Source organism: Grus americana, chromosome 8 (assembly GCF_028858705.1).
Source record: "Grus americana isolate bGruAme1 chromosome 8, bGruAme1.mat, whole genome shotgun sequence".
NCBI lineage: Eukaryota > Metazoa > Chordata > Aves > Gruiformes > Gruidae > Grus > Grus americana.
The window spans coordinates 36,252,988-36,275,810 of NC_072859.1; the positions used below are offsets into that span (position 1 = coordinate 36,252,988).

Genomic DNA, 22,823 nt, shown 5'->3' on the forward strand with positions numbered 1-22,823 from the left:
GGGCTGCCGTCAGGCTCGCGCGGGGGCTGCCATCGCGGCCCCGGGCCGGTGCCGCCGTCCCGCATGGCCACGTTCCGGCAGCGGAAGGCGCAGCGCCTGGCGCGGGCGGACGGCAGCAGGAAGGGCGCCCTGGACGAGCGCGCCGCCGCCGTCGTGCAGCTGCTCAACGGGCGAGCCCAGTTCTGCACCACCAGCTCCTGCTCGGGCCGCCTGGTCCTGGCGCAGGGCAGCGCCGCGGTGAGTCCCGCCTCGCCCTGGGGATCCCGCCGCGGCGGCAGAGCTCGGGGGGGGCCCGGGCCGAAGCCTCGGCTCTCGGGGCCCTTCGAGCGGGCTGGGTGTGTGGGGGGGTGCGGTGCGTGTCCCTGGCCGCTGAGGGTCGTGCCGGCTGGAGGCCGCTCGGCCGAGGCGAGCGAAACCGAGAGTTTCATCGTGCGGGGGCGGCGCGGCCCCCGGTGCTGGGCAGCGCCGTCGGTCTGAGGCGGGGGGTGCGGCCCCCGGGCCCCGGTGCGGTACCTGGTGCGGTACCTGGTGCGGCCCCCGGGCCCCGGTGCTGGGCAGCGCCGTCGGTCTGAGGCGGGGGGTGCGGCCCCGGGGGGGGGGGGCTGCCCTTGGGCAAGCGGCTTGCGTGGTTCGCCGGCTGTAGCCCCGTGCTGGCGATATACGTGAGCATCGGTAAGTCACTTCTGAGCTACCTTTATGGTTTTGTACGTTAAGAAAACATGCTTTTTCAAAAGCGACGTTATTTATTGTGAGGGACCATGTTTTCCTGTTACACAAGCACGAGATCAAAGCTCACCTCTCTGCAGCGCCAGTTCAACCATTTCTCTTCGTCACCAGGATATAAACAGCTGGGAGATCCAGAAGAAAAGCTGCACGTGGCTCATGGTAACGCATGAAGTGTGCGTCAAAGACGATGTGGTAAGAGGACAACACGACACAACTTGTATTTATTTAGTGTAACGTGTCCAGTGTCATGGAAAACGCATCATGTAAAATACAAAGAAATGTTTAGGTTCTTTATTCCTGTTACTGAGATGAATTGACACCTAATTTCAAAATAAACTTTCCTCTAGGCGTTATGCTCAATGAATTCTTCAGACCTGTTTTGAAGGGAATACTTTTAAGCTGAATACCAAATTCTCTGCGTAGTTCTAAATGCTGCTAATGTGAAACTTGAATAATTTCTTGCTGTCTGGAGTCACGTAATTGCCACATCACAATAGCTCAACAAGAAGTCAGTAATTACTATTGCTTCTGCAGCAGAAGGCTGTCTTTCAAAAATGATTTCTGAAAATATAAGATACAGTGATTCTGTCTCTTATATTCTCTTATATTCTCTTATATTCTCTTATATTCTCTTATATTCTCTTATATTCTCTTATATTCTCTTATATTCTCTTATATTCTCTTATATTCTCATTCTTCAGAACAAGCAGAAATAACACTTTTGTAAGCAAATGTTCTTCCTTTGCTGAAATATTACTGTTAGGATAACAATGTATTTTTTCATTTCTGCAGCTTTATATCTGCTCTTTGTTTCCCTTTCTTGTTGGACTGCCAGCAAGGTACGCACTGGAGACTAGATTTGATTTAAAAGCCTTCCTATCCAAAAGTAATATAAGCTTAATTTCTGTACGTACAATACTTGACTTGCTGGTCTTTGGACAGTGATGACCTGGTCATTAGCAGACTACGATGGGCTAAATGAAAACAGTATATTCCATGTGAGTTCTGAAGCAGCAATTGCTGCATGAAGCTAGTAAAAGTTCCGTGTCAGGCAGCATCTGAGGTGATGCTTACTCAAGCAGCAACATTCCTGCAGGACAATGTGGCCTTTATCCTGTTCTCCAACAGCTGGAGCCTGATGTACACATTAATGCAGTAACTGTAATACCTCTTTCAGAATGGGTCAGTTGTGATTAACAAATATTTTGTGGTGTCCTCATTAACCGTTTCATAAGCTGTGGCCATTCTTGCTTTGTTGTTTTGGTCAGCAATTCCTGAAGCAACCAAAATTAATTCCTTTGTTTCCATTAAATGTAGATGTGTTCAGGTAAGCATGCCAGTGAGCATGTTCATTTTGTGTGGAATAACTCCTTCAAGACAGTTAAAACTGTCTTGAGTTAAAAAAAAAAAAAAAAAAGCTGTCTTGAATTTAAAACTGTCTTGAGCCCAGCTTGCTGTGCTAACAGCCTTTAATTTACAGAGACCTGAAACTAGCGTAACAGTGAATCTCTTGTACTACATTTTAATTTGGTATCTTAAAATCCCCTAAAATTAAAAAAAAAAATTACATCTAGTGGGGTTTTTTTAGTATGCTTTCAAAATAGTCTGCTCTCTGCATACATCTCTTTGTCACAAAAAAGCAGCAGTTGCAAGGTCAAAATTCTCTCACTCAATTCATAGCTCGCTTTACCATATGCATACATTCTCACACATGCACAAAAAAAAATCTCCCTCAAAATATTTGGCTTTGTTAGCATTTGTTCTAGCAAAGCAGAGCTCACTGAACTTTCCATCAGCAAATTTCAGGCTGAGTAGGACACAGTGGGTTCTTGCTGACTCTTATGGGAGGAAATACTCTGATTTTTTCCTGTTCCCTTTAACAGGTAGATGGGACTGGTTTTTTTAATCAATAAAATGCAAGTGTAAGAAAAATATCTTTGATTAATTTTTAAACTACTATACTCTAATGTATGATAAACCTTTGATAGTGCAGTGTTTAGGAAATGAGAAGGGAAGTCAGGATCTTGCATGCTGAGTGTTGCGCTTTGCAGCTGTCAGACCATTTGTATATTAACCTCAACAATATGAATATAGGCTATTTGTTTTGTAATCTGTCTTTATCCCTTTATCCTCCCAATGCCTAGAGAAAAAGCATCATGTGTTATGAAGTACCTCTTTGCAAGGTTGCTGACATGACACAAATATAATCTCATAACTACACAGTAGTGTAAAACTGAAACAGTGTGCTTTTTCCTTGACATACTGTTGGTGTGAATCTCAACCACCTTCAACTTTGGATTTTTGCTTGTATGTACAGCAGAATTTGGCCAGCTGCCATTTAATGCCTTAAGACGTGCGTGTGCAGAGCGTTTGCTTCCACCAGGACCTATGCACGCGTAGTTCTGTCCACGCGTCTGTATGGACAGACCTGTAAGGTATGGCGTCAGCTGCTGGTTTTGCACACTGCTGACAAACAAATACCTAGCTGGAGTGTCTGTACAGCGTGTCTCATGAGTGAGGTGTCACCGCACCCCTTTCTCCTGAGCAGGGTTTGCCCAACGCAGTGGGCTGTGCGCTGCCCTCATCAGACTGTAACTTACACCCGAGCTAGTAACGTGAGCACGGCTGTGCAGCGCCGCAGTGAAAGCGTTTGCCGTGGCACCAACACGTGCTGCTCTTAGGACAAGGGCTGCGTTCTGCGTTGCTGTAAATGTGCTGCCATGGTCAGTCGTTAAACACCGTCAGTTGTTTTCTGCTTTGTGTTGCTTCGTGTGAGCTTTTTTGACGTGACGCCAACAGGTACTTCCATGATAGCAATTAGACTGTGACTCTTGAGAGATGAGGGGCCTGATCCTATTCCCGTCAGCTGTTTTCCCATCAGCTTCACTGGGAGCAAATCAGGGCCTCAGACTTCATGGACTTAATAGAGGATTACTGTCAGTGTTTCCCTATTTGATTGAGTTTGCAGGAAATTAATGATTTAGATGCAGTAAGACAATAAAAAAAACCTTTACTGAAAATATTTTGTTTCATTAATAAGCTTTTTGAGGTACTGCAAGACAGCTTTGGGGCAGTGCCCCATAGGTGTATAACTTTCTTAACTAGTTGTATTCTCACTGAAAAGCTGCCTCTAGAGCATCTGCTAAATTACTTAGCCTTTTCAGAGAAACAGAAACCCTTAAAAACACCCTCACTGGTATCACACACGCTGACTGCAGCTAATAATGTGTTCTCTGTTATAATCCTTGTCTCCAAGACAAGTCTGTCTAACTTGGCTTCCAGCCACAGTGGGTGCCGATCGCTTTGCTGAGGCAGGACGCCGTGCTGCTCAGATGGCCAGAACAGAGCTCGCAAACATGGGAGAGCGTCTGAAAAGGGATCACGGAAACACGCCTGAAAAGGGAACGCACGCGTCCGAGGCGGGTCCCAGCCCACGTTAGGCACCGTGAATGCCAACTGCTGCGTGCGTGTGTGTTCGTGTTCCTGCTGAAATCGGCACGGCCCCGGCAGGCGCTACGCGGCGCGGGGCCCTCGGCAGCCTGCACAGCCAGCTTGTGCTGCGCCGCGAGAGAAACCAGGCAGGCTGCAGAGCCCAGCTTTGGGTAAGGAAGCTGTCTGACTGTGCCAGCATGCTCTTGGGCAGGGTGAATTCACCTCAGAGGAGCGCTGTGTCAGCACAACTCCTTTCCAGGCCCAAGCAAATGCTAAATAAGTTAGCTTAGGTATTTCTGTACAACGCTGCATTATGCAATGTTGATCGTTTCTGTTTCTCATCAGCTTTAGCGCAGCTGTGGTTACTTGGGCATTTTTTTTAAATCTGGCGCACAAATTACAAACTTAGCCATTCAGAAAGACCTGCTTTCAACTTAAAATAAGAACATTTATGGAGGAGATGCTGCATAAATACATCTAAATACTTTTCAATGTTTAAAGGAGTGTTACTTCAGCAGTTTTCTTTTATGCAATCATGTCTTAAAAAAGCATGTGAATTTGATTATTTCCTGAAGATTTTATTGAACACTTTCATTTTACAAGAAAGATGAGAAGGGCTAGACAAAACAACAAAGTATGGGAAAACAGCTGAAATTTCTCAAGTTAACATAGCAAATTTTTTAGTGCTGGGAATTAAGCGAGTGAAGGCAAACAAGACGGGGGGGCAAATGGTGCTTATGATTAAATAATCATGCAGTGAAATAAGTAATGTAACTGCCTCAAAGCGACCTTTCTGAATGGAAGAAAGTAATATCAGCCCCTAAGATTTCTCTGCATAAAGATAGCATAGAAAAGTAGAGAAATCGTAATAGTAAGCCATGCAGAACGTCATACAGCTTTCTCCACGTTTGCAAATCCAGGAAAAATTGCCACTATAGCATCTCAGCCTTCTAGCGGAACTGAGGGGTCTGAAGGTCATGTCTTAAACTTTATAATTTTGAAGCTACTTCTTTTTTTCTTCCTTGTCTTGTGGGTTTATGTCTCTAATTTCTACCTCTGACTTTTTTTATCTTAATAACTCTTACACAGTATGCTATGCATTGTTATTTAAACTAGGATTAAAATCAAGTATGTTAGGCCATGAATTTAATCTGCTGAACCTCAGAAAGTTTTCTGAAGTTGAGAAATGTACTTCAGAAACTAAATGTCTTTGATTTTAAAGAACGGTTTTAAAAAAAAAAAAAACACTAAAGAAAACCTGCTCAGGTTTCATCTGATTGCAGTAAAACAGTTCTCTTCCCATGCTGTACTGACTGTATGGATTTGTTTGAATGTACAAAGAAATAAATAGGGAAGCACACTTTTTCAAATTTTTAAAGTCTTATCTTGCGATGAATTTCTATCAAACTTAATCAGTTTAGCAAACAGAATCACGGGAATCCATGGAATTTCTATGTATCATGAGCAATGAAAAATCAAAAGCAGCTGAACAAGCCTGATTGCTTGGAACTCATTTGGTGCATTTTTAATGCTTGTTTCACACACTGACTAGCTTTTTTTTTGTTGGTTTTTTTTTGTTGGTTGGTTTTTGGTTTGGGTTTGTTGGGGGTTTTTTTTGTAGTAACAGTACATACTTGCAGTATTAATGTGAATATTTTGGTGTCTTTTCCAGATGACAGCACTAGAGAAAGCCACCGGTGACGTTGTGCTCAAGTTTGAACCATTCGTTCTTCATGTGCTGTGTCGAGAGCTGCAGGATGCACAGCTTCTGGTAAAATTACGCCAAGTAACAGGGTTACGTTGTTGTTCTGTTACATTCCTTGCTGCAAAAGCGTTGGCTCCTGAGTAAGTTTTAGCACTAGTCCCAGATGCGCTGTATGTTTAATAATTAGGGTACTGAAAGTAAGCTGATGAAGAAAACACAGCTTTAAAATTAGTAGAGATTTTGCTTTACTTGTTAGAAAACAAAATTACTCAAGTACGATTCAGCCTTCAAGCTGAAGCAGGTTGCCTGGTAAAAGATTTTTCCCAGGCAGCCTGGGTTGCTTTCGTTGGCCAAAAGCGATGGTTTTTTAGACGTCATTTTGCTACCAGCCAGGCAGTTTGGCTCCAGTGCTTCAACTAATTGGATAGGACCTTTGCCTTCTGCTTTCCCACTGACTCCGGAGAGTAATGCGTGATGGGTTTGTTCCTTCGGTAATGTAGAAGAGAGTTGATTAGCTTTTTATAGTACTGCTACACTCTTATCTATGAAAGTGCTGCACGACTGTCTATATGGTTACCAGCTCTTCAAGATAGAATGGTACAGTGCCCAGAGACGTGTTAATGTCCCATCTGCGCTAACAGATTCAGATTAGACAATGAAGATTGACAGTGGCTCTTTGAAAACCAACCACAATTTGTGATACTACATCGATTTGATCTCAAGAACATTGTAATGTAACTATTATTTCATTAATTTGGGGAGATGATTTTGAGTAAGTTGCAAAACTGAGATTATAAGCTGCATTGCAACTCATCTGTAATTATTTCTTGCTGTAAAAGTCTATAAGACCTGCTTAAGGTATTTATTTATTCTGCAGCATTCGGTGGCTGTTGATTCTGGGTTCAGGAACTCTGGTATTACGGTTGGCAGAGGAGGAAAAATTATGATGGTAAGGACTTTTCTACTTAACCTGTAAGGAACGTAACAAAATGATATCATTATTCTTAAGCTTGGTTTTTTTACAAGCCGAGATCTAAATTGTAATGCGATCAACAGCTATCACAGGGTGTGCTGTAGCAAAGAAACATCTTTCTGCTTTAGTTCACAGCTACCAATAGTTCACACTAACCAATAGTGTGGATAAGTGGTTTGGGTTTTTTTCCTTTAATGAATTCCCCATATTATTTAAATAACCTTCATAAAATAAAAAACTTTATTCTAGATAAATTCTTCTGTGTGTGTTTTTAGGCTGTCCGGAGCACTCATTGCTTAGAAGTTCCATTAAGCCACAAGGGGAAATTGATGGTGTCCGAAGAATATATTGAATTTCTGATACATATCGCTAATCGGAAAATGGAAGAAAACATAAGGAGGATTGACAGGTTTGTTAGATTACACCAATTGTATTCATGACATCTAAATCCAAAAGTGAAAAATGCATCAGAGAGGTTATGTTAAAAAAAAAAAAAAAAAAAAGACAACCCCCCCAAAGTCTAAAGTACAATTTCAGTTAATTTTTTGAGCTTTGAAGACTATAAACTATTTAAGCAAAAACCTATAAACAATATGAGTTTGCAGACTGTTACTGAGTAGGGTTTAAGTTTCTTTTTGTAATGATAACAGCATTTGTTACTCTATCACGGTAACCAGTTGAGAAGTATTCAGATTGCAGTGCAGCCTTTCATCCCCTAAATGCTGTGTATAGTTTCCCAAACGGATGGTTTATGAGGGTGGTGGAAGGTTACGCACGCTTGTCTGCCTCCAGCTGAGGGGCAGCACTGGCAGAAGAGCCAAAGAGCCTGAGGATCAAAGGGACGCTGGAGAGACACCTGCATGTACTGAGACCGGTTTCTTTTTACGTGTCCATTGAAAATCTCTGTACTTGCTAAAGTTAAAAGTAATTGCTGGTAGTTGCAGTGCCTCTGATCATTAATGCTACTGTTCATCAGACATTTAACCTGATACCATTTCATGGTTTCTGCAAGATTAACAGTCTTAATGGCACGTGAGTACATCCACTAATGAATTTCTAGCATACAAGCATTACAAAGAGAAGCGGCATGGCATACACGAGGATGTGTGCTGATATTTCTAATTTTTCTTCCAGTATTGGCAAGAATATTTCAATGTTAGTAACAATTTTCTTAACACGTTTTGATTGTATTAGAAAAGCATTAGTTTCTCAGAGTACTTTTGCAGATCCTGAGCAAACCTACAAAAATGGTAACTATACTATTGTTTCTTTCTAGATTCCACAAAGGCTTAGAGTTAGCTTTGAAAACTGCCGTCAGTGCAAACAACTCACCTTCTGAGGAGACGGAGAAGAATCGCTCTGTGTACATTCACAGAAGAAAGAGGAAGACCATTCAAGAACAAGGTGTACACACCTCTCCAGAGGATCGCGATGAAGAATTGGAGCCTGAAGATGACACAGAAAGCAATCTTGATATTTTTGCTGAAATCATGATATAGACTAAGGCATTTGAAATCAAATGGCAAACTGAATAATTGTAGTGCTCTTTGTAAGAGATATAAATACTGCTCTAAGTAGTAACACTCTGATGGACGTGTACCGGAGAAAAAGGTAATTAAACAGAATTGTGAACAGGTTTAATGCCACAGAAGCACAGAGAACAAAACTTTAGAATGTTTTGGGGTTTTTTTTAACAGTACTGTTGAATTAACAATCTTTTACTCTGTCAGCTACCACAGAAATAACTGGTTTGCTACAGCCTTTGGCCATGTTCTCTATGGAAGCATTTCACTTCCAAATGCTGGGTTCGGGCCTTCTGATTTTTGCAGAGCACAGAAACTCTAAAAACTGGGTTGTTATCTTTGGAGGTTTTTAATCCCTGTCGGAACTCTGCAAAGCCATGTGCAGCAATATAGATGGCCCTTTCAAAACAACACAAAGCCACATATTAGTCAGCTCAAGAGCAGTATCTGGTGTGGAGGTTAGAACGGAGACCTAGAAGTTACGTACGGCTCTACGCCAGCTCCAGCCGGGCATGCCCAGGATCCTTCCGGACTGGTGCAGCAGGCAGCAAGGTTTATGCTGTTCTCCTCTGCTTCAGGCTCCCGCCCCAGCGTGTTCCTGTGTTCTGCTTCCCTCGGCCAGCAGCCGTGAAGTGTTCTCTATCTTTGCATCTTTTCGCCAGCTCCGTACGCTGATAGGTCGTTAGCTCACGTGTCATTCTATGTGGCCAGCACCCGGCTTCAGCTCCAGCTGTCTGGCAGAAGATCAACCAAAAAGTACAGTAACAGGCTTTCTTACCAGGCTACAAACCACTCGTGTGCCATAAGTGCTAAATATAGACCAGTGCAATAATCTGTGCGTTACTGTTGTACCCCTGGAGAAGTCACTCCATACTCCTAGTGTATTTTTCAGGAAAATGGTAAATTTGTAAATCTTAGCAGTAGTGGATTCTGAGCCCTTCCTTTTATGACAAAACAAGACCCTGACTGAAGGAAACGGTTTATTTGGTACAGTAACTCCCAGTTCATGTAGGGAGTTGTCATTGTTTCCATTACATAAGCATATGTCTTGGGGACATTTTAATTCCACTGTAAAAATTTGACATACTAGGTGGCAGCCAAAGGGAAAAGTAATTGGGGGTTTTAAATAGATTTTGAAAGACCTGTTAGCCTGTGTTTCCAGTAGCAGGCATGCCAAGAAAATAAACTTGAGCCTTTTGTGTTGCTTGTTTGCATTACTAACTTGCAGTTTGGCGTGCTTGCTTTCATCCTGTTTCTGGTGGCTTGAAACACCTCAGCACCTGGATGGGGCATGGGAAAGTGGGAGGCCAACACCTTGCTGTCCTTGCATGAAGATTGCAGTCGTATCCAGTGAAATGCTGGGTGGTTGATGCTGTCCTTAGCTGTTGGCTGCGAGCACAAATTGAGCAAGGAGCAGGAAGCGCAGGCTCTGCTATTCCCCCCCCTCTCGAGGGGGCGAGGCACCGGTGACAAATTTTGAAGATTAAAGAACAGCAGCTTGTGAGGGAGCCAAGACCGTAAGATGTTGAAATACCACAAGAAACCTTCAAAAGTAGTACAGTGCACACGTTGTTTTCAAACCTCGTGTATTTGAGCGGGCCAATCCTTGTTTAATTCTGGCTGGACCCGGGGCAGGGGGGTCATCCAGTGCTGCAGCGCAGCTTGCTGGGAGGTGCACGGCAAGCGTCTGGTGGGACCGGAGCGCGTGGCACGGGTGCTGAGGGGCCACCGCACCAGGGATGTGGGCAAGCAAAGCCCAAGCCCCGTAGCCCACGTGGCAGCAGGCACAGCGGGGGAGCAGCCGGGGGTCCCCGCCAAAGCGACAGCGGCTCCTCCGGGTGTGGGGTTGTGGCTTCTGCCACGCGCGTACCGAGTGCTGCGGCGGGAGCTTGCTCCAGGCCTCCAGTCGCAGGTTTTCATAGACCTTCGTTTCCATCCCGAGGCACAACTGCGTTTCTGTGCCCGGAGCTGAAGCCCTGGAGTTTCCATCAACAAACGGCCACATCTGCTTCAGCGCGGCGGGACGGTGGCTCCCGCAGACCCGCTAGCCCAGCAAAGCCCATCGGCTGGCTGCCCCGTCCCCGCTGGCGGGGGTACCACCATCCCGCACGTCCCTCCTGCCTGTGGGGGAGGCGGGTGTTGCTTCTAAAAGCGGGGGGGGGGGGGGGGGGGGGGGATTTCAGAGAGTTTGTTCACAACAGCCTGAACCATCTTCTGCATTTAAAGCCGTCCTGCCGAGGTCTGGCTCGTGTACGACGGCAAGTGACTGTAGAAGCCGTTAATCAACGTGAGCAGTTTCCACACGCTTTGCAGCGCTGTGATCTTGCACCACACGTGGGAAGATAAAATTCGGCACTGAAAAAGCCGAGATGCAAAGAAACCACATCAGACTTCAACGCCAGCCCAAAGAGACCATATTTTCGAGACCAGAGGCGGCCCATTTCAGAATTCGGAGGTTACCTGCCAACGTACAGTCATGAATGCACCTGTGTACGGTGGGAGAGGGATCACAGTTACTAATTTTGTGTATAAACCAGGACTTTGGTACGCTTTCAAGGGCAGAGCTATGTATTGGGAAGAAAAGGTATTCAATGCAACTACCTCATTTTTGGGAAGCTTCTTTTTGCTTTTACTTTTATCTTTTTTTTTTTTTAAAATGCAATCCAAGCACTACAATAATGGCCCAAACCTTTACAGTATGTAACATCATGCACAGGATTTACATTCTTAGAAATACAGTTTGTCAGAAACTGATGTGTGATATGATCCCACCTTCCTCTTAAAAATGATATCGAATTCGGGAAGATTTTTTGACAGTCTTAACCTAGAAAGGTTACCCTAACTATTGCCATCTTTTTATTTTTATACCTGTTAACTCCAATTATTGAAGACTGTTAGGGATCTTATTTAAAAAAAAAAAAAAAACCACAAGACCCTGCAACAAGAAAAATAAACAGTCTCATGATTCTCAGTGAAAGATTAGGGAATCGTGTTACTTCACTGCTTAAAATATTGAACAGATTTTACAAGTTTTTTTCTGATTTTTTTTCACACACACACCCACCCAAAAAAGAGTTTCAGAGGGTGACAGTGGGGTTGTGTTTCACTGGCCCTGCAGCCGTGCCAGGAACGTGCAGAGCGTCAGCGCCGCCCCGCTCCACACACCACTGCCCTTACCCATACACCAGGGCATAACCGTGCTTTTCCCCAGTCTTACCCAAGTTTCACAAGTTCCTTTTGAGATTAATTTGGCAGGCTGTGTTTTATTTCCAGCTCATATAACTAATTCTGCTACGCTTTAAACGCAATATTCAGCTGCAGACTGCAGGCATCCCAGTGGACAGAAAGGCTACGTGGAACAGGAGGCAGCAGCTTTTGGAGAGGTGATTCTGGGGTTCATGGCAGAAGAAAAAATTACTGATAAGCAACAAGATTCCTAAAATGGTCAAATCTTTACCATTTGTAAGTGTGCTTAGCCACTTAATTAACAAAAGGGTATTTTTCAGCCCGATTTCCGTATTTGCTTTTGCTATGTTAAAATGTTGGAAGGTTTAAAATTACAATCCCATTCACTTTGCATTCAGTTGTTTCTGGGGAGGCAGATGTATTCACTCACTCTAGTAACTGATCGTCTTTTCTCACCCATAACATTTAGCATCCATACCAGAAAAATCACTTTACGTTGTCATTCCTCAAATCAGAGCCAAAGCATCAGCCAGTTGTGCTCAGAAATGGCATCCAGCAGGCACTTCAGCATGAAAGTCACTTGACTGATTCGCCAAGATAATTCTTTACATGCAAATCACAGATGTCACAAGCACAACTATTTGCTTGGAACAGCTCTTCCTCTGAGACTTAAAAGTACTTAAATCAGTTTACAAGAACAAAGCAGTAACAGCATCAGATTGCAGTGGAAATCATGGTTTTCAAATGGAGTTGAAACTCTCAGGATAGGACGGTTTATCAGGTCTCAGTCATCGCTCCTATTAACGCTTTGCTTGAAGTTGCCCGAGTCTACGCTTTTAACAACAACAATTTCATCTCGATTTTTTAAAATAACTTTGTACTCTAAACTATACCATGCACTGGAGTTTTAGAAGGTCTTCAGTACTTCTGGATACCAAAAATACACAATTACTTTGCAATATCTTGTCAATTTGATTTTACATAATATGATATTAAGGAGAATGGTTACCTTCTGCTCTACCAACAGTTGGAAATAACACTAGTGCAGCATGCTGTGCGTTTTTTATAAGAACCTTTAAAAGGATATTTAAGTCTTTAAAAAAAAATAATCATGTGCCTACATTTTCTTAGCTGCCCGCTTAGTTTCTTCACACCAAGAGAAAGTAAAGCCTGTAAGAATTACTGTCTTAAACCTGCCAGCTCTGGTGTGACCACAGCAGACAACTGCCTAGAAATCAAGACCAGAGCATCTTCAGCTCTTTTTTAAAAAACAGAGAACGATATACAAATTCCATATAGAAATTACACGTAAGCTTTTATTCTGCTTTCTGGATGCAGTTTCTTTATGGTAACTGAGCAGATACAACACTTTGGTCAATTTTACACTGAGGGGAAAAAAAAAAATCTTATTTTGTTTTCATTTTCTGCATGACCCCATGAAAAGATAAATACTTTTCTCAAAACCAATTGAATTTTTATCAAAACGGACATAATTCCTTTCCTCAGATAACACGGTAATCACGGTTTATAGTCATTGTAATTAGACTTTTTGAAGAAGAATCCTAAAAGCTACCAATGTGACCGTTTAATTGCTCAGCCACTTTGCCTCTCGGGCAGACATGCCAACTCCAGCACCTCGGCACGGGAACGCACCCGGCGGTTATTTTGCCATTCGAACGACTGCTGGCGCTGCACCGGCGTAAGGACCAACACATCGCAGCCACTGCAGCGGCAAGCGAAAAATCCAGCCTCCGGTACACGAGAACCCAACCAAAGGCGCGGGACAACGTATACGTGTATCGGGGTTTGCCCCGTACACAGAAAAAGGGGCTTTTGCGTTTCTCTGAACGAGCACCTTGTAAAAACCATTTCACGGGACGTTGGGCGTTATACGGGCAGCGCGAAACCTGCACGGCGCAGGTTCGCAGGTGTTTGTTCTGTTCCCGTAGGCGCCGGTGACTTCTCCGGACGTCCAGGTTTTGTGCCGAAGCGCCGGCCCACGCGGCGGGACGAGCTCAGGACCCGCACAAGGACCCGTCCCCGCGGCGCGGACCCCGGCGCAGCACCGGGCGGCTCCAGCGCGGCTCCCGCGGGCTCTGCCGTGCCCGAGCTCCGCACCGTGCCCGAGCTCCGCACCCTGCCTGAGCTCCGCACCGTGCCCGAGCTCCGCACCGTGCCCGAGCTCCGCACCGTGCCCGAGCTCCGCACCCTGCCTGAGCTCCGCACCGTGCCCGAGCTCCGCACCGTGCCCGAGCTCCGCACCCTACCCGAGCTCCGCACCGTGCCCGAGCTCCGCACCCTGCCCGAGCTCCGCACCCTGCCTGAGCTCCGCACCGTGCCCGAGCTCCGCACCCTGCCCGAGCTCCGCACCGTGCCCGAGCTCCGCACCCTGCCCGAGCTCCGCACCCTGCCAGAGCTCCGCACCGTGCCCGAGCTCCGCACCCTTCCCGAGCTCCGCACCGTGCCCGAGCTCCGCACCCTGCCTGAGCTCCGCACCGTGCCCGAGCTCCGCACCCTGCCCGAGCTCCGCACCCTACCCGAGCTCCGCACCGTGCCCGAGCTCCGCACCCTGCCTGAGCTCCGCACCGTGCCCGAGCTCCGCACCCTGCCCGAGCTCCGCACCGTGCCCGAGCTCCGCACCCTGCCCGAGCTCCGCACCCTGCCTGAGCTCCGCACCGTGCCCGAGCTCCGCACCCTACCCGAGCTCCGCACCGTGCCCGAGCTCCGCACCCTGCCTGAGCTCCGCACCGTGCCCGAGCTCCGCACCCTGCCCGAGCTCCGCACCCTACCCGAGCTCCGCACCCTGCCCGAGCTCCGCACCCTGCCTGAGCTCCGCACCCTGCCCGAGCTCCGCACCGGCCGCGCCCGCGGAGAGACCCCGCGGGGATCCCCCTGCCCGGCGCCCACGCGTGCTCTGCCGCGCCCGAACGCGTGGGCCGGTGCCGTCCGGGGGCTCGGCCGGTCCTTTGGCCGCTCGCACCGACCCCGCGCCCCGGCGGCGGAGCGGAGCCCGGAGCGGAGCCGGCAGCCGAGCTGGCGGTCACACCGGCCCCGCCGCCGCCGCCTCCCCGGGCGCAGCGCTGGCAGCGGGCAGGAGGCAGGGGCTGGCGGCCCGGCCCTTCCTTCCCTCCGTCCTTCCCTTCTCCCCGTCCGTTCGCGGCCCGGCCCCGCTCCCTCCCGGCGGCCCCGAGGCGGGCGGGTGCTGCCCCGGGCTGAGCCCGCTCCCGGGATAACCCGCCCGAGACCGCAGCCCTGCCGGCGACGTGAGCAGTTAGGGCTTTCGCTTTGTTGTATTGCAGTTTTTGCCAACAGCACATCTGTCCACGGTACATAAAATGCACGAGCAACTTCAGAGAATGTAACGTACCGTGCTTACGGTGCTTGTGATTTTGGTACTAGACATGTCTGCAACCCGGTTCTCCGTGACATGGCTTTGTCAGTGGTGCGGGAACGCTAAGCTGAGGCTCCCAGCATCTGTAACTCGCTAACATCTAGATAAACCAACACAGGTTTTTATGTGATATATTCCACCGAAATTGCTCTAATTCTCTGCGTTCATTATCCACGGAGGGCGTTTGATGCCACGTTGTCCCTCTCCGTACCCCAAGACGTCCGTGACACAGATGGGGCTGCATCACGCAGAGTCATTTACTGATGCGGTAGTTACGGCAAGAGGAAAAGGTACCTTTCACATTACAGAAGCTGTAAACTCTCCAAGCAGGTAAACAGATTATCGCGGTCTTACTTAGGGCTACCCCTAAAACCCAAACGATGCGGTACTTCAAGTTCATCGGGACTCAGTCGCTAGGTTACGCTTTTGCCTGACTTGATGGCCTTTGGAGTCGGCTTTACTCACAGGACTATCTTTGAAGAGAAAAATCAGTTCTCGTGATTTGTCTCACCCATGCTGCGTTCTGACAGTAGGAGTCATTTAAACTCCTGAAATACTGAACAGCCGGACCGGGAAAACCTGTTTCCCTTGCAATGACCACCAATTTTCCACTAATAGAGATGTAAATGGATCCCATTGCTTTCTAAGAAGTTTTCCCCTCCGTGATCAATTCTGTATCAATGTTAAACTGACAGTACTGCTCTTCTATAATCTGCTAATTTAAATATTTTTGCATAACATTGCTGACAAAAATCAAGGAATATTTACAAGTGAAATGTGCCCAGAGTTTATGCATATAATCTACTTTTTTCCATTATCTTACGTCCCTCAGTGGCGTATTTTAGACAAAATTTTCTTCAGTTCCACTGAGACTGAGCCTGGTTTTGTTTTCTCTCACTGAAAATACACTCGTGTCAGAAACATTGCAGAAATATAGCAGAGCTCTGTGCAGGACCTACGTGTTTTCCCTGCACCATCTTCACCTCGGAATGATAGACAGGACCCAAGGACGTGCCACTTCTGGAAAATATATGCAGGAACGCCGTGGCTAGTTCTACGCAGGATCAGAATTTGGCCCAAAATGTGCAATATTACAAATGACCATTTTCCCCTCATTCCTATTACCTAAATATGAAAGTTCAAATTCAAGAATGCGGTCTCAAATCCACAGCACTCTGGGGTAATATTAAATGAACTCCATTTAATAAAACACATTCCAAGTTGTTATTTTGATTGAAGCATTATACTTCTTGTCTTGCAATAAGTAGTTCAGATTTCATTGGGTCACTGAAAATTTTTGAATCAGTCTCTCTTCAAATCGTATTTAAAATACGGGCCTAAAGAGCTGTGGCAACAGACACCTTCACAACACAAACCAGAGACAGGGCGTACAATGCTGCATTAAAGCTATTGCTGCATTTATCTCCGGAGTCAGTGAATGAAATTTTGCCATCCTCCCAAATATACTGATCGTCCCTTTCACAAAACATATCGCATTCATCCAGGGAAATGATGGCATCCCATTTTGTCCTCGATTCACTTAAATAAGAGGTATTTTGATCACAAATGCCTGCTATTATGAAAACACTATCATGATTTCAACAGGATTAGCTAACTCAGGTGAAGCCGCACACAGGTCCCCCTTGGCTTTTTTGCTCTGCCTCACATTGCGTGTTTTTAAACGTTTTGTCATTTAGAACAGAGGCATCAGACAAATTCCTGTGTTGTGACCCAGGGCAATTGTGGCACTCCCCGGACTCGTGGCTGGAAGGCGCATTGTCTGAATCCTCTGATTCAGTGTTTTCTCCCTAGGAAATGCGTACGTGAAAATCACAACAGACTTGCAGAAGATGTTGGAATAAATATTTACACAAATATCGAAATATTTACGTATGCAGTTCTCCGTGCTCGAAACGGGAAAATAAGTGCAATAAATGCAATTAAGATGTCAGGGTTCCAGACTAATATTGCGTTTCCTGTCAGGATAACCCGTCGGTTACATGATTAACACTGTCTCTCGCTACGCTGCCCACACCGAGGATTAGGCCAGGAACACATCGGTTCGGTCAGGCTGGGCAGCCCCTGACCCCAGAGGGTGAGAGCTGAGGCAGCCCCTCCGCAGAGAGACCCTCGCCCCCAGCGCAGCGACATCGCCCCGGCTGCCGGCAGGCTCAGCGCCGCCTCCCCCTTTCCCTTTCCTTGGGGAAGTTTCCAAGGCAGAAGGCTTCCCACCCCAGGCAATTCACCCAGCAGCTCCTGGGTGGGAGCAGCGTCCCCGCTGGGCGCAGCCCCCAATCCCCCTGCAAGGCTCTGGGCACCACCGCAGTAACAAAGGCAGGGAGCCGTTTCATCTCGCTTCCTGTGCCTTCATACAAACTTTTAACACGGCGAAGCCCTGTGATCGGAATATCGCTCTGGGCTTTTCTTTCTTATATATTTTCACCGTACGTTACTTTCCTTCCCATGTGACATCAGTGAGAATCGGTGTGGTGGAAGTGGTAGAGCAGCAGCAGGAAAAAAATATCTGACAAACAGCAACAGCCTCCCAACACCCCTTTAAAATAATAACGATTTACCAAATGGTTGGGAAGTTGTTATAATTCCTTTTCCAAATTATTACTCGCCCTTTAGATTAGAAATGAGGCCAGGGTTAGCAATCAGCCATAAATGGTAGGATTTCTGAAGTAGAAGCACTTGTCTGATTGTGAAGTGGAGGCCATTATTGCCTTGATTGAGTCTTTTTTTTTTTTTTTAAGCTTGCTTGATTTGTGGCTGAGAGCGCACATTCACTACTGTACTAGGAGCAATCAGAGCTTTCCCTGCTCCTTTTTGCTCAGCGATTTAGGGTCCACTACTTTGGCACAGCTGCCACCTTTTAGCCTCCATCAAGCAGAGATATTTTTAAGTGAACTGCATTTTGTGTTTGTCTTTTCTCCCCCCCGCCCCTTTCCGTCCTCACCCTTTTTCTTTCCTTTTTTTTTTTTTTTTTCTCTACTTTATTGGGCGGGTGGGGGGAGGAGGGAAATGAAAACATTGTGTGAACTTTAATTCCAAGCATGAAGTTGAAAGAAGACAGCTGAAGCTGGCTGGGGTGTCGCCTGGACTCCACAGCACACAACAAATCTGCAGTTCCGTAAGGAATAGGGATGAAGCCATGTGCTCAAATGACTAAAGTCAATGAAAAGCACTGACGGGTGCCCAGGTGCTGGAGTTTAGAGTTTTGTTTGCCTGAAAACCAGATTCAAGCCAAGAACTTGTATTTATACCATTTCTTTCCAGAAATCATCTGTTTTGCTGGCACATCCTATTTTACAACCCCTCCCAAATTTGCTCGGGAGGTGTGCAGCGCAGCTGAGGGGTGCAAGGGGCAAAGGCCTCGCAGAATACCAGGGTTCACCCCGTCACCCCCAGGCTCCTCCAGCCCACAGCCCACGCCGTCCCCCTGCCCACGCGCCGCAGCGGCGAGGCACAGGACGGGCAGCGCAGCCGCTCCGGGGCCAGCCCCGCTCGGATGCCAACCTGCCGAACCCAGGGGCACTTTGGGTTCAGAAATGTGTAAACACACCTGTAGGAAGCCACAAATACCTACTTTATTTCTTTAGTCGCTACTGCTCTGAAATAGCTGGATTTTACTTCAGAATGCGTTTGCAGGCAGAAACTCTATGTCAACTAACCAGATAAAACATGCTGCCGTGGTCCAGTCACGTGTCCCTAAAACCAGCAGTTTAGCACCGAAATGCACCAAATCCGCTACTGCAATGGGCTGACAGGCCCTGGGCGTGCAGAAGCCAATCTGTGCTACGTAATATAATGCTGCAGTACACAGGTAGTACTTGCTACTGTGTGTAAAAACAGGAGGAGTAAAAAGAACAGAACTAACGTTTCCGGGTGCTACAGACTGCAAATGCAGCAGAACAGATACTTTGGTACGGCTTTGTAACTCACCTTCTGTTCAGCAGTCATTTGTTTCCCAAAGCCGTCATTTTGGAGGGTCCAGTATATCAAGGGGAAAATGAGCTGCACGACCGGCTCATATTTCAACCCAATTAGCAAGCTTATGTGAATGAGGTAATGGAAGACTCAGAAAAAGAAGTTACTTTAGAAAAGGGAAGAATCTGTTTCAGCATCAGCCAGGAAAAAACCACATTAGTCAGACTCAGAGGGAACGCACAGCGGAGTCAAAATGCAATGAGAGAAATTATTTGCTTTCTTAAGCCTGTATGTACGGTACGTCCTCGCAGAGCACCAACACGCACCCTCCCCTGAAAGCAGCGTCAGGGAGAGTCGATACAACCCGGATGAAATATTCGCCCATGGGAACAAGACGTTTCTCTCGCCCTTGCTCATGCCAGCACGCTGCCCGAGCCCAGATGGGGGGCGGGGGGGACGGGACCCCGGTGTACGGCGACCAGACCGGGAAGAGTCGTCCCACACAAACGCGTCTCTGCAGCAGACGCAAGCAACGCGCAGACCCCCCTGTTCCTCCCCAAGGCCTGGCAGCCTCGGCTCTGCCCCGCTGGCACCTCCCCGCAGCCCGTCCTCCGCCTCCCTCACCCCCCGGCCGGACCCTGCCCTCGCAGCAGGCTCCCACCGCGCTGGCAATCGGAAAGGCGGCGCGCTCTTGGCATTTACAAGGGGTGGGCGAGGAGCCCCAAAGCCTGCCAGAGGGCAAAGCGCTGCTGCCAGCCCTTGGGAGCAAATGGGAGGACCAGCTCAGAAAAAGACAACTGGGTGCACCATTTACCAGGGATGAAAAGAGGCGTTTTTCTGACCAGGACACGACGTGCGCCTAACAAACTGTGCTTAGAACCAAAATACAGGCTCAGAAAAACTGTGCCGCATTGTATTTACCTTTTTAATTAGCACCAAGCGTCCAGAGTGAACTGCACGGGACCGTTAGGTGAAAATACCAGGGTAGGACAAAGACAGAAGACAGCCTCTGGCTTTAATTCATCCTTCGTTTACGCTAGATACTGCTAGCATAACTCTCTAGGTGAGAACTGGTTTACTCCCAGCGGATCCCAGCACTAAGAACTAAACCCGTTCACCCACTTCCCTTGTACTGAGAAGAACGTGCCTAGTTGTACCTGTCCCTCAGCTGTCTGTAATGGCGGTATTTGCATAATTGATTACATATATTCCGAAGCGCACTGGTTTCTAGGGAGGAAGCGAGTATGCTGGGAGGAGCGAGGCGTTTGACCCGATCCTCGTGCCCACGCTTACTGGTGCGGTTTTTGGGCCTGCTGAGCTGGCAGAGGAGCTGAGCCCCACAGAAGCTCTGGGGATGGAGAGCCAGACCCTGGGCAGCAGAGCGGAGCCTCGAGCCGCTGCCAGGCTCTGACGTGGCCATCTCGGCTGTGGGTGAGGGCTTAGTGAGCCCTGTCCGTTTATTACCTGCTTCGGAAATTGTGCTAATGCATCCATTACAACCAGGCCGATAGACCTAGAGAAGAAAAAAAGATGCAAAATTATGGAAAACATGACCCAGAAGAATTGCTCTTTGACCATCTCTCCTGTCTAAGGTAACGAAAATTACAAGCAAGTTCAGCGTAACAAAAATAACGCAAGAGCAATCAAAACGTTGAAACATGGTTGGGAAGAAGCCCCAGGCTCTGACCTTCTCAGTTAGAGCTTTGCTCAGCACCTCTAAAAGCCACCGGAGCTGGCCCCGAGCAGCGGGGCCTCCTGGGCTGCCCCGCGGGTGCACAGAGGGACCTCTCTGACCCTGGGGCTCTGCCCGCGTCGGGCACCGCAGCCGGCCAGGGATGCCCCGCTCCGGCCACTGCCTCGGCTGCCCAGGGAGCAGAGCGAGCGCTGCCCCGGAAGGCAGCGGGCTTTGCTAAACACCATGCAAAACGCAGGGCAAGCCGGGGTGTCCAAATCCTACACCTTCTTCTGAAAAGACTGCCCCACAGTGTGAGCTGCTCACGTCCCGCACGAGCCCTGCGCACGCACCCGCGGCAGTCGCGGTTTGGCGCGGACGGTTGGGTGGCGCGGCCAGGGTTAGCCACAGCCTTCGCCTGCGTAGAGAGGCTCGTCTGGAGACGGGGACGTGCCGACGAGAGGGCCGCTGCCAGGCCACGCGCGTGGGGACGGAGACCGTGCTGCCCCGGGGAGCGGTGGGGGACAGACCACGGTGGGGCTGCAGGGCAGAGCCCCGTCCCTCCAGAGGAGGACGGCTCCGCCAGCGTCGCTTGACGTCCCATCTCCCCGTGCCTTGTCCTCCTGCTGTCCCCACACGCCCGCCGGTCCTCCCTTCCCGCGGCCGGCTGTCGCCCTTCTGCCCGTGCCACCGCCCTGCCCTCCCGTCCCGCGTCCCTGCTCCTCTCTCCAGCCGCTCCAGGATCAGCACGTGGATGTTGGACCACGCGTGTGTATTTTTCCTCCCCGCACATCTCAGCTCCTCGGCTGATCTGGCTCACCATTTCAGCCCTTTGGCTGCAGAGCAAGTCTCAGTGGAATAAGCTGGTTTATTTGCAAATAAATCTCGATGTCCTTGCTAAATTATTTTGGCCATCCTAAGCAAGTACATTGATGACCCTGTAAAGGTCACGTGAGGCAGGAAACTTACTTCAGGACAGCTTGGGCTTTTAAAAAGCTGTACTTGAGTGAGTTTTCTCTTTCCCGTTGCCTAAGGCAAGATCAGATCCGAGGAGCGCGATAAAAATAATAGGCAAACATTTGAGAGACCTAATCACGTATGGTATCTTAGGGGGCCCCTGGAGAGAAACAGAGAGAAATTCTGGTTTCTCATCTTCCAGAAAACGCAGCTTTCACTTATCTGCCTTCTTCCCGTGGTGTAAAGGCCAGCGAGGGGGATGAGATAATGCTTGGGAAAAGGCATGTTTTTCATAGCATGCACTAGAGATTGGCACACGGCTCAACTTCCCCCTTGCGGACCCCATCCAAGCGCAGCTTTAGAGAAAAGCGAGTTCTGGGTGGGACAAGGAAGAAATCGCTCTGACAGGTTTGTGGCTTTTTCTAAGAGAAGTCAGCCTGGAGCTGCTGAGCAGACAGGGTGCACAAAGGAGCCCCGGGGGGAAGGTGTCGGAGGGCAGAGCACTGGATCCTCACGTTCACAGACGTCCCTGCCTTTGCCGCCCAACACCACGTTCCCACGGGGCGCATCTATTCATTTGGCAAGAACCTTCCACCAACTGAGAAAATGTTACACTTTGAATAACACCTTGGTTAACGTTTCAGCTCAAATGAAACCTTGGGGAAGAAAAAAGCAGCCATTTATCTGGTACAAGTATCTATCACTTTTCTAGGGAATTTTTTTCAAAATTTGTATTTCAGGAGAGGTTTTGTTAAAAACAAACATGTCGGCTAGTTGCCATCATCCAGCAGCCGACTCGGAGTTTTATCCGGGTGTATTTTGTCAGCTCGGAGAAAAGCCTGCCAGCACGGTGATCCATACATTTCTCTCGTACGTTAGCTAGCCTTAGGAACTGAAGAGCGTTGCTCTGCAATGGCTGCAGAAAGGAAAGGAAACGACCCATTGCGTACATGTGCAGCCATTTTCCTCGACTATAACCCCCCCCCGTACGTCCAGCAAGGCTTTGTGTCTCCGGTTACCATAGTGAGCTGGCCGGCGGAGGACGGGTAAAGCTCTCTTGATCAACCGTGAGGTCCATCGCATTAGAGAGGAATGCATGTTTTATTTCCTCCCCGAAGCCTAAAGCTGAACGCGTTTGACTACAGCGGTTCAGAGCTGTCACTTAATATTATCAGCTACATCTACTGTATGCCCAAGGAACTCCCCCAAAACACAGAGGGGGAGAGCACGGGCTGCAGGGTGGTAGCGTGTCACCGGTCCTCTAACGGAGAGGGATAACCATCTCTGTACAAACTTGACATCTATAAATTGATTACATAAGTGGGCAG

At 48.0% G+C, this 22,823-nt stretch overlaps 1 protein-coding gene across 3 annotated transcripts; it reads left to right on the forward strand.

Moving 5' to 3' along the window:
- Positions 1–63: 63 nt before the first annotated feature.
- TYW3 (tRNA-yW synthesizing protein 3 homolog) lies at positions 64–9,563 on the forward strand. 3 transcript variants are annotated; one of them, XM_054834530.1, is made up of 6 exons: positions 64–237; positions 838–918; positions 5,831–5,929; positions 6,741–6,812; positions 7,112–7,245; positions 8,113–9,563. In XM_054834530.1, exons 1-6 carry the CDS (start codon positions 64–66, stop codon positions 8,333–8,335), a joined length of 783 nt encoding a protein of 260 aa, XP_054690505.1. In that variant the 3' UTR covers positions 8,336–9,563. The 3 variants fall into 3 exon arrangements, with proteins under 3 accessions (XP_054690505.1, XP_054690506.1, XP_054690507.1); XM_054834532.1 differs by lacking the exon at positions 64–237 and adding an exon at positions 3,983–4,328; XM_054834531.1 differs by lacking the exon at positions 5,831–5,929.
- The last annotated feature ends 13,260 nt before the right edge of the window (positions 9,564–22,823 follow it).

What these genes read in the sequence shown, in the direction of transcription:
- TYW3 (XM_054834530.1), top strand. Translation starts at nt 64, where the DNA reads ATGGCCACGTTCCGGCAGCGGAAGGCGCAGCGCCTGGCGCGGGCGGAC. An exon ending in TGTGCGTCAAAGACGATGTG is followed by an intron (nt 919 to 5,830) that starts GTAAGAGGACAA and finishes TGTCTTTTCCAG; the next exon opens with ATGACAGCACTAGAGAAAGC. An exon ending in TGCAGGATGCACAGCTTCTG is followed by an intron (nt 5,930 to 6,740) that starts GTAAAATTACGC and finishes TTTATTCTGCAG; the next exon opens with CATTCGGTGGCTGTTGATTC.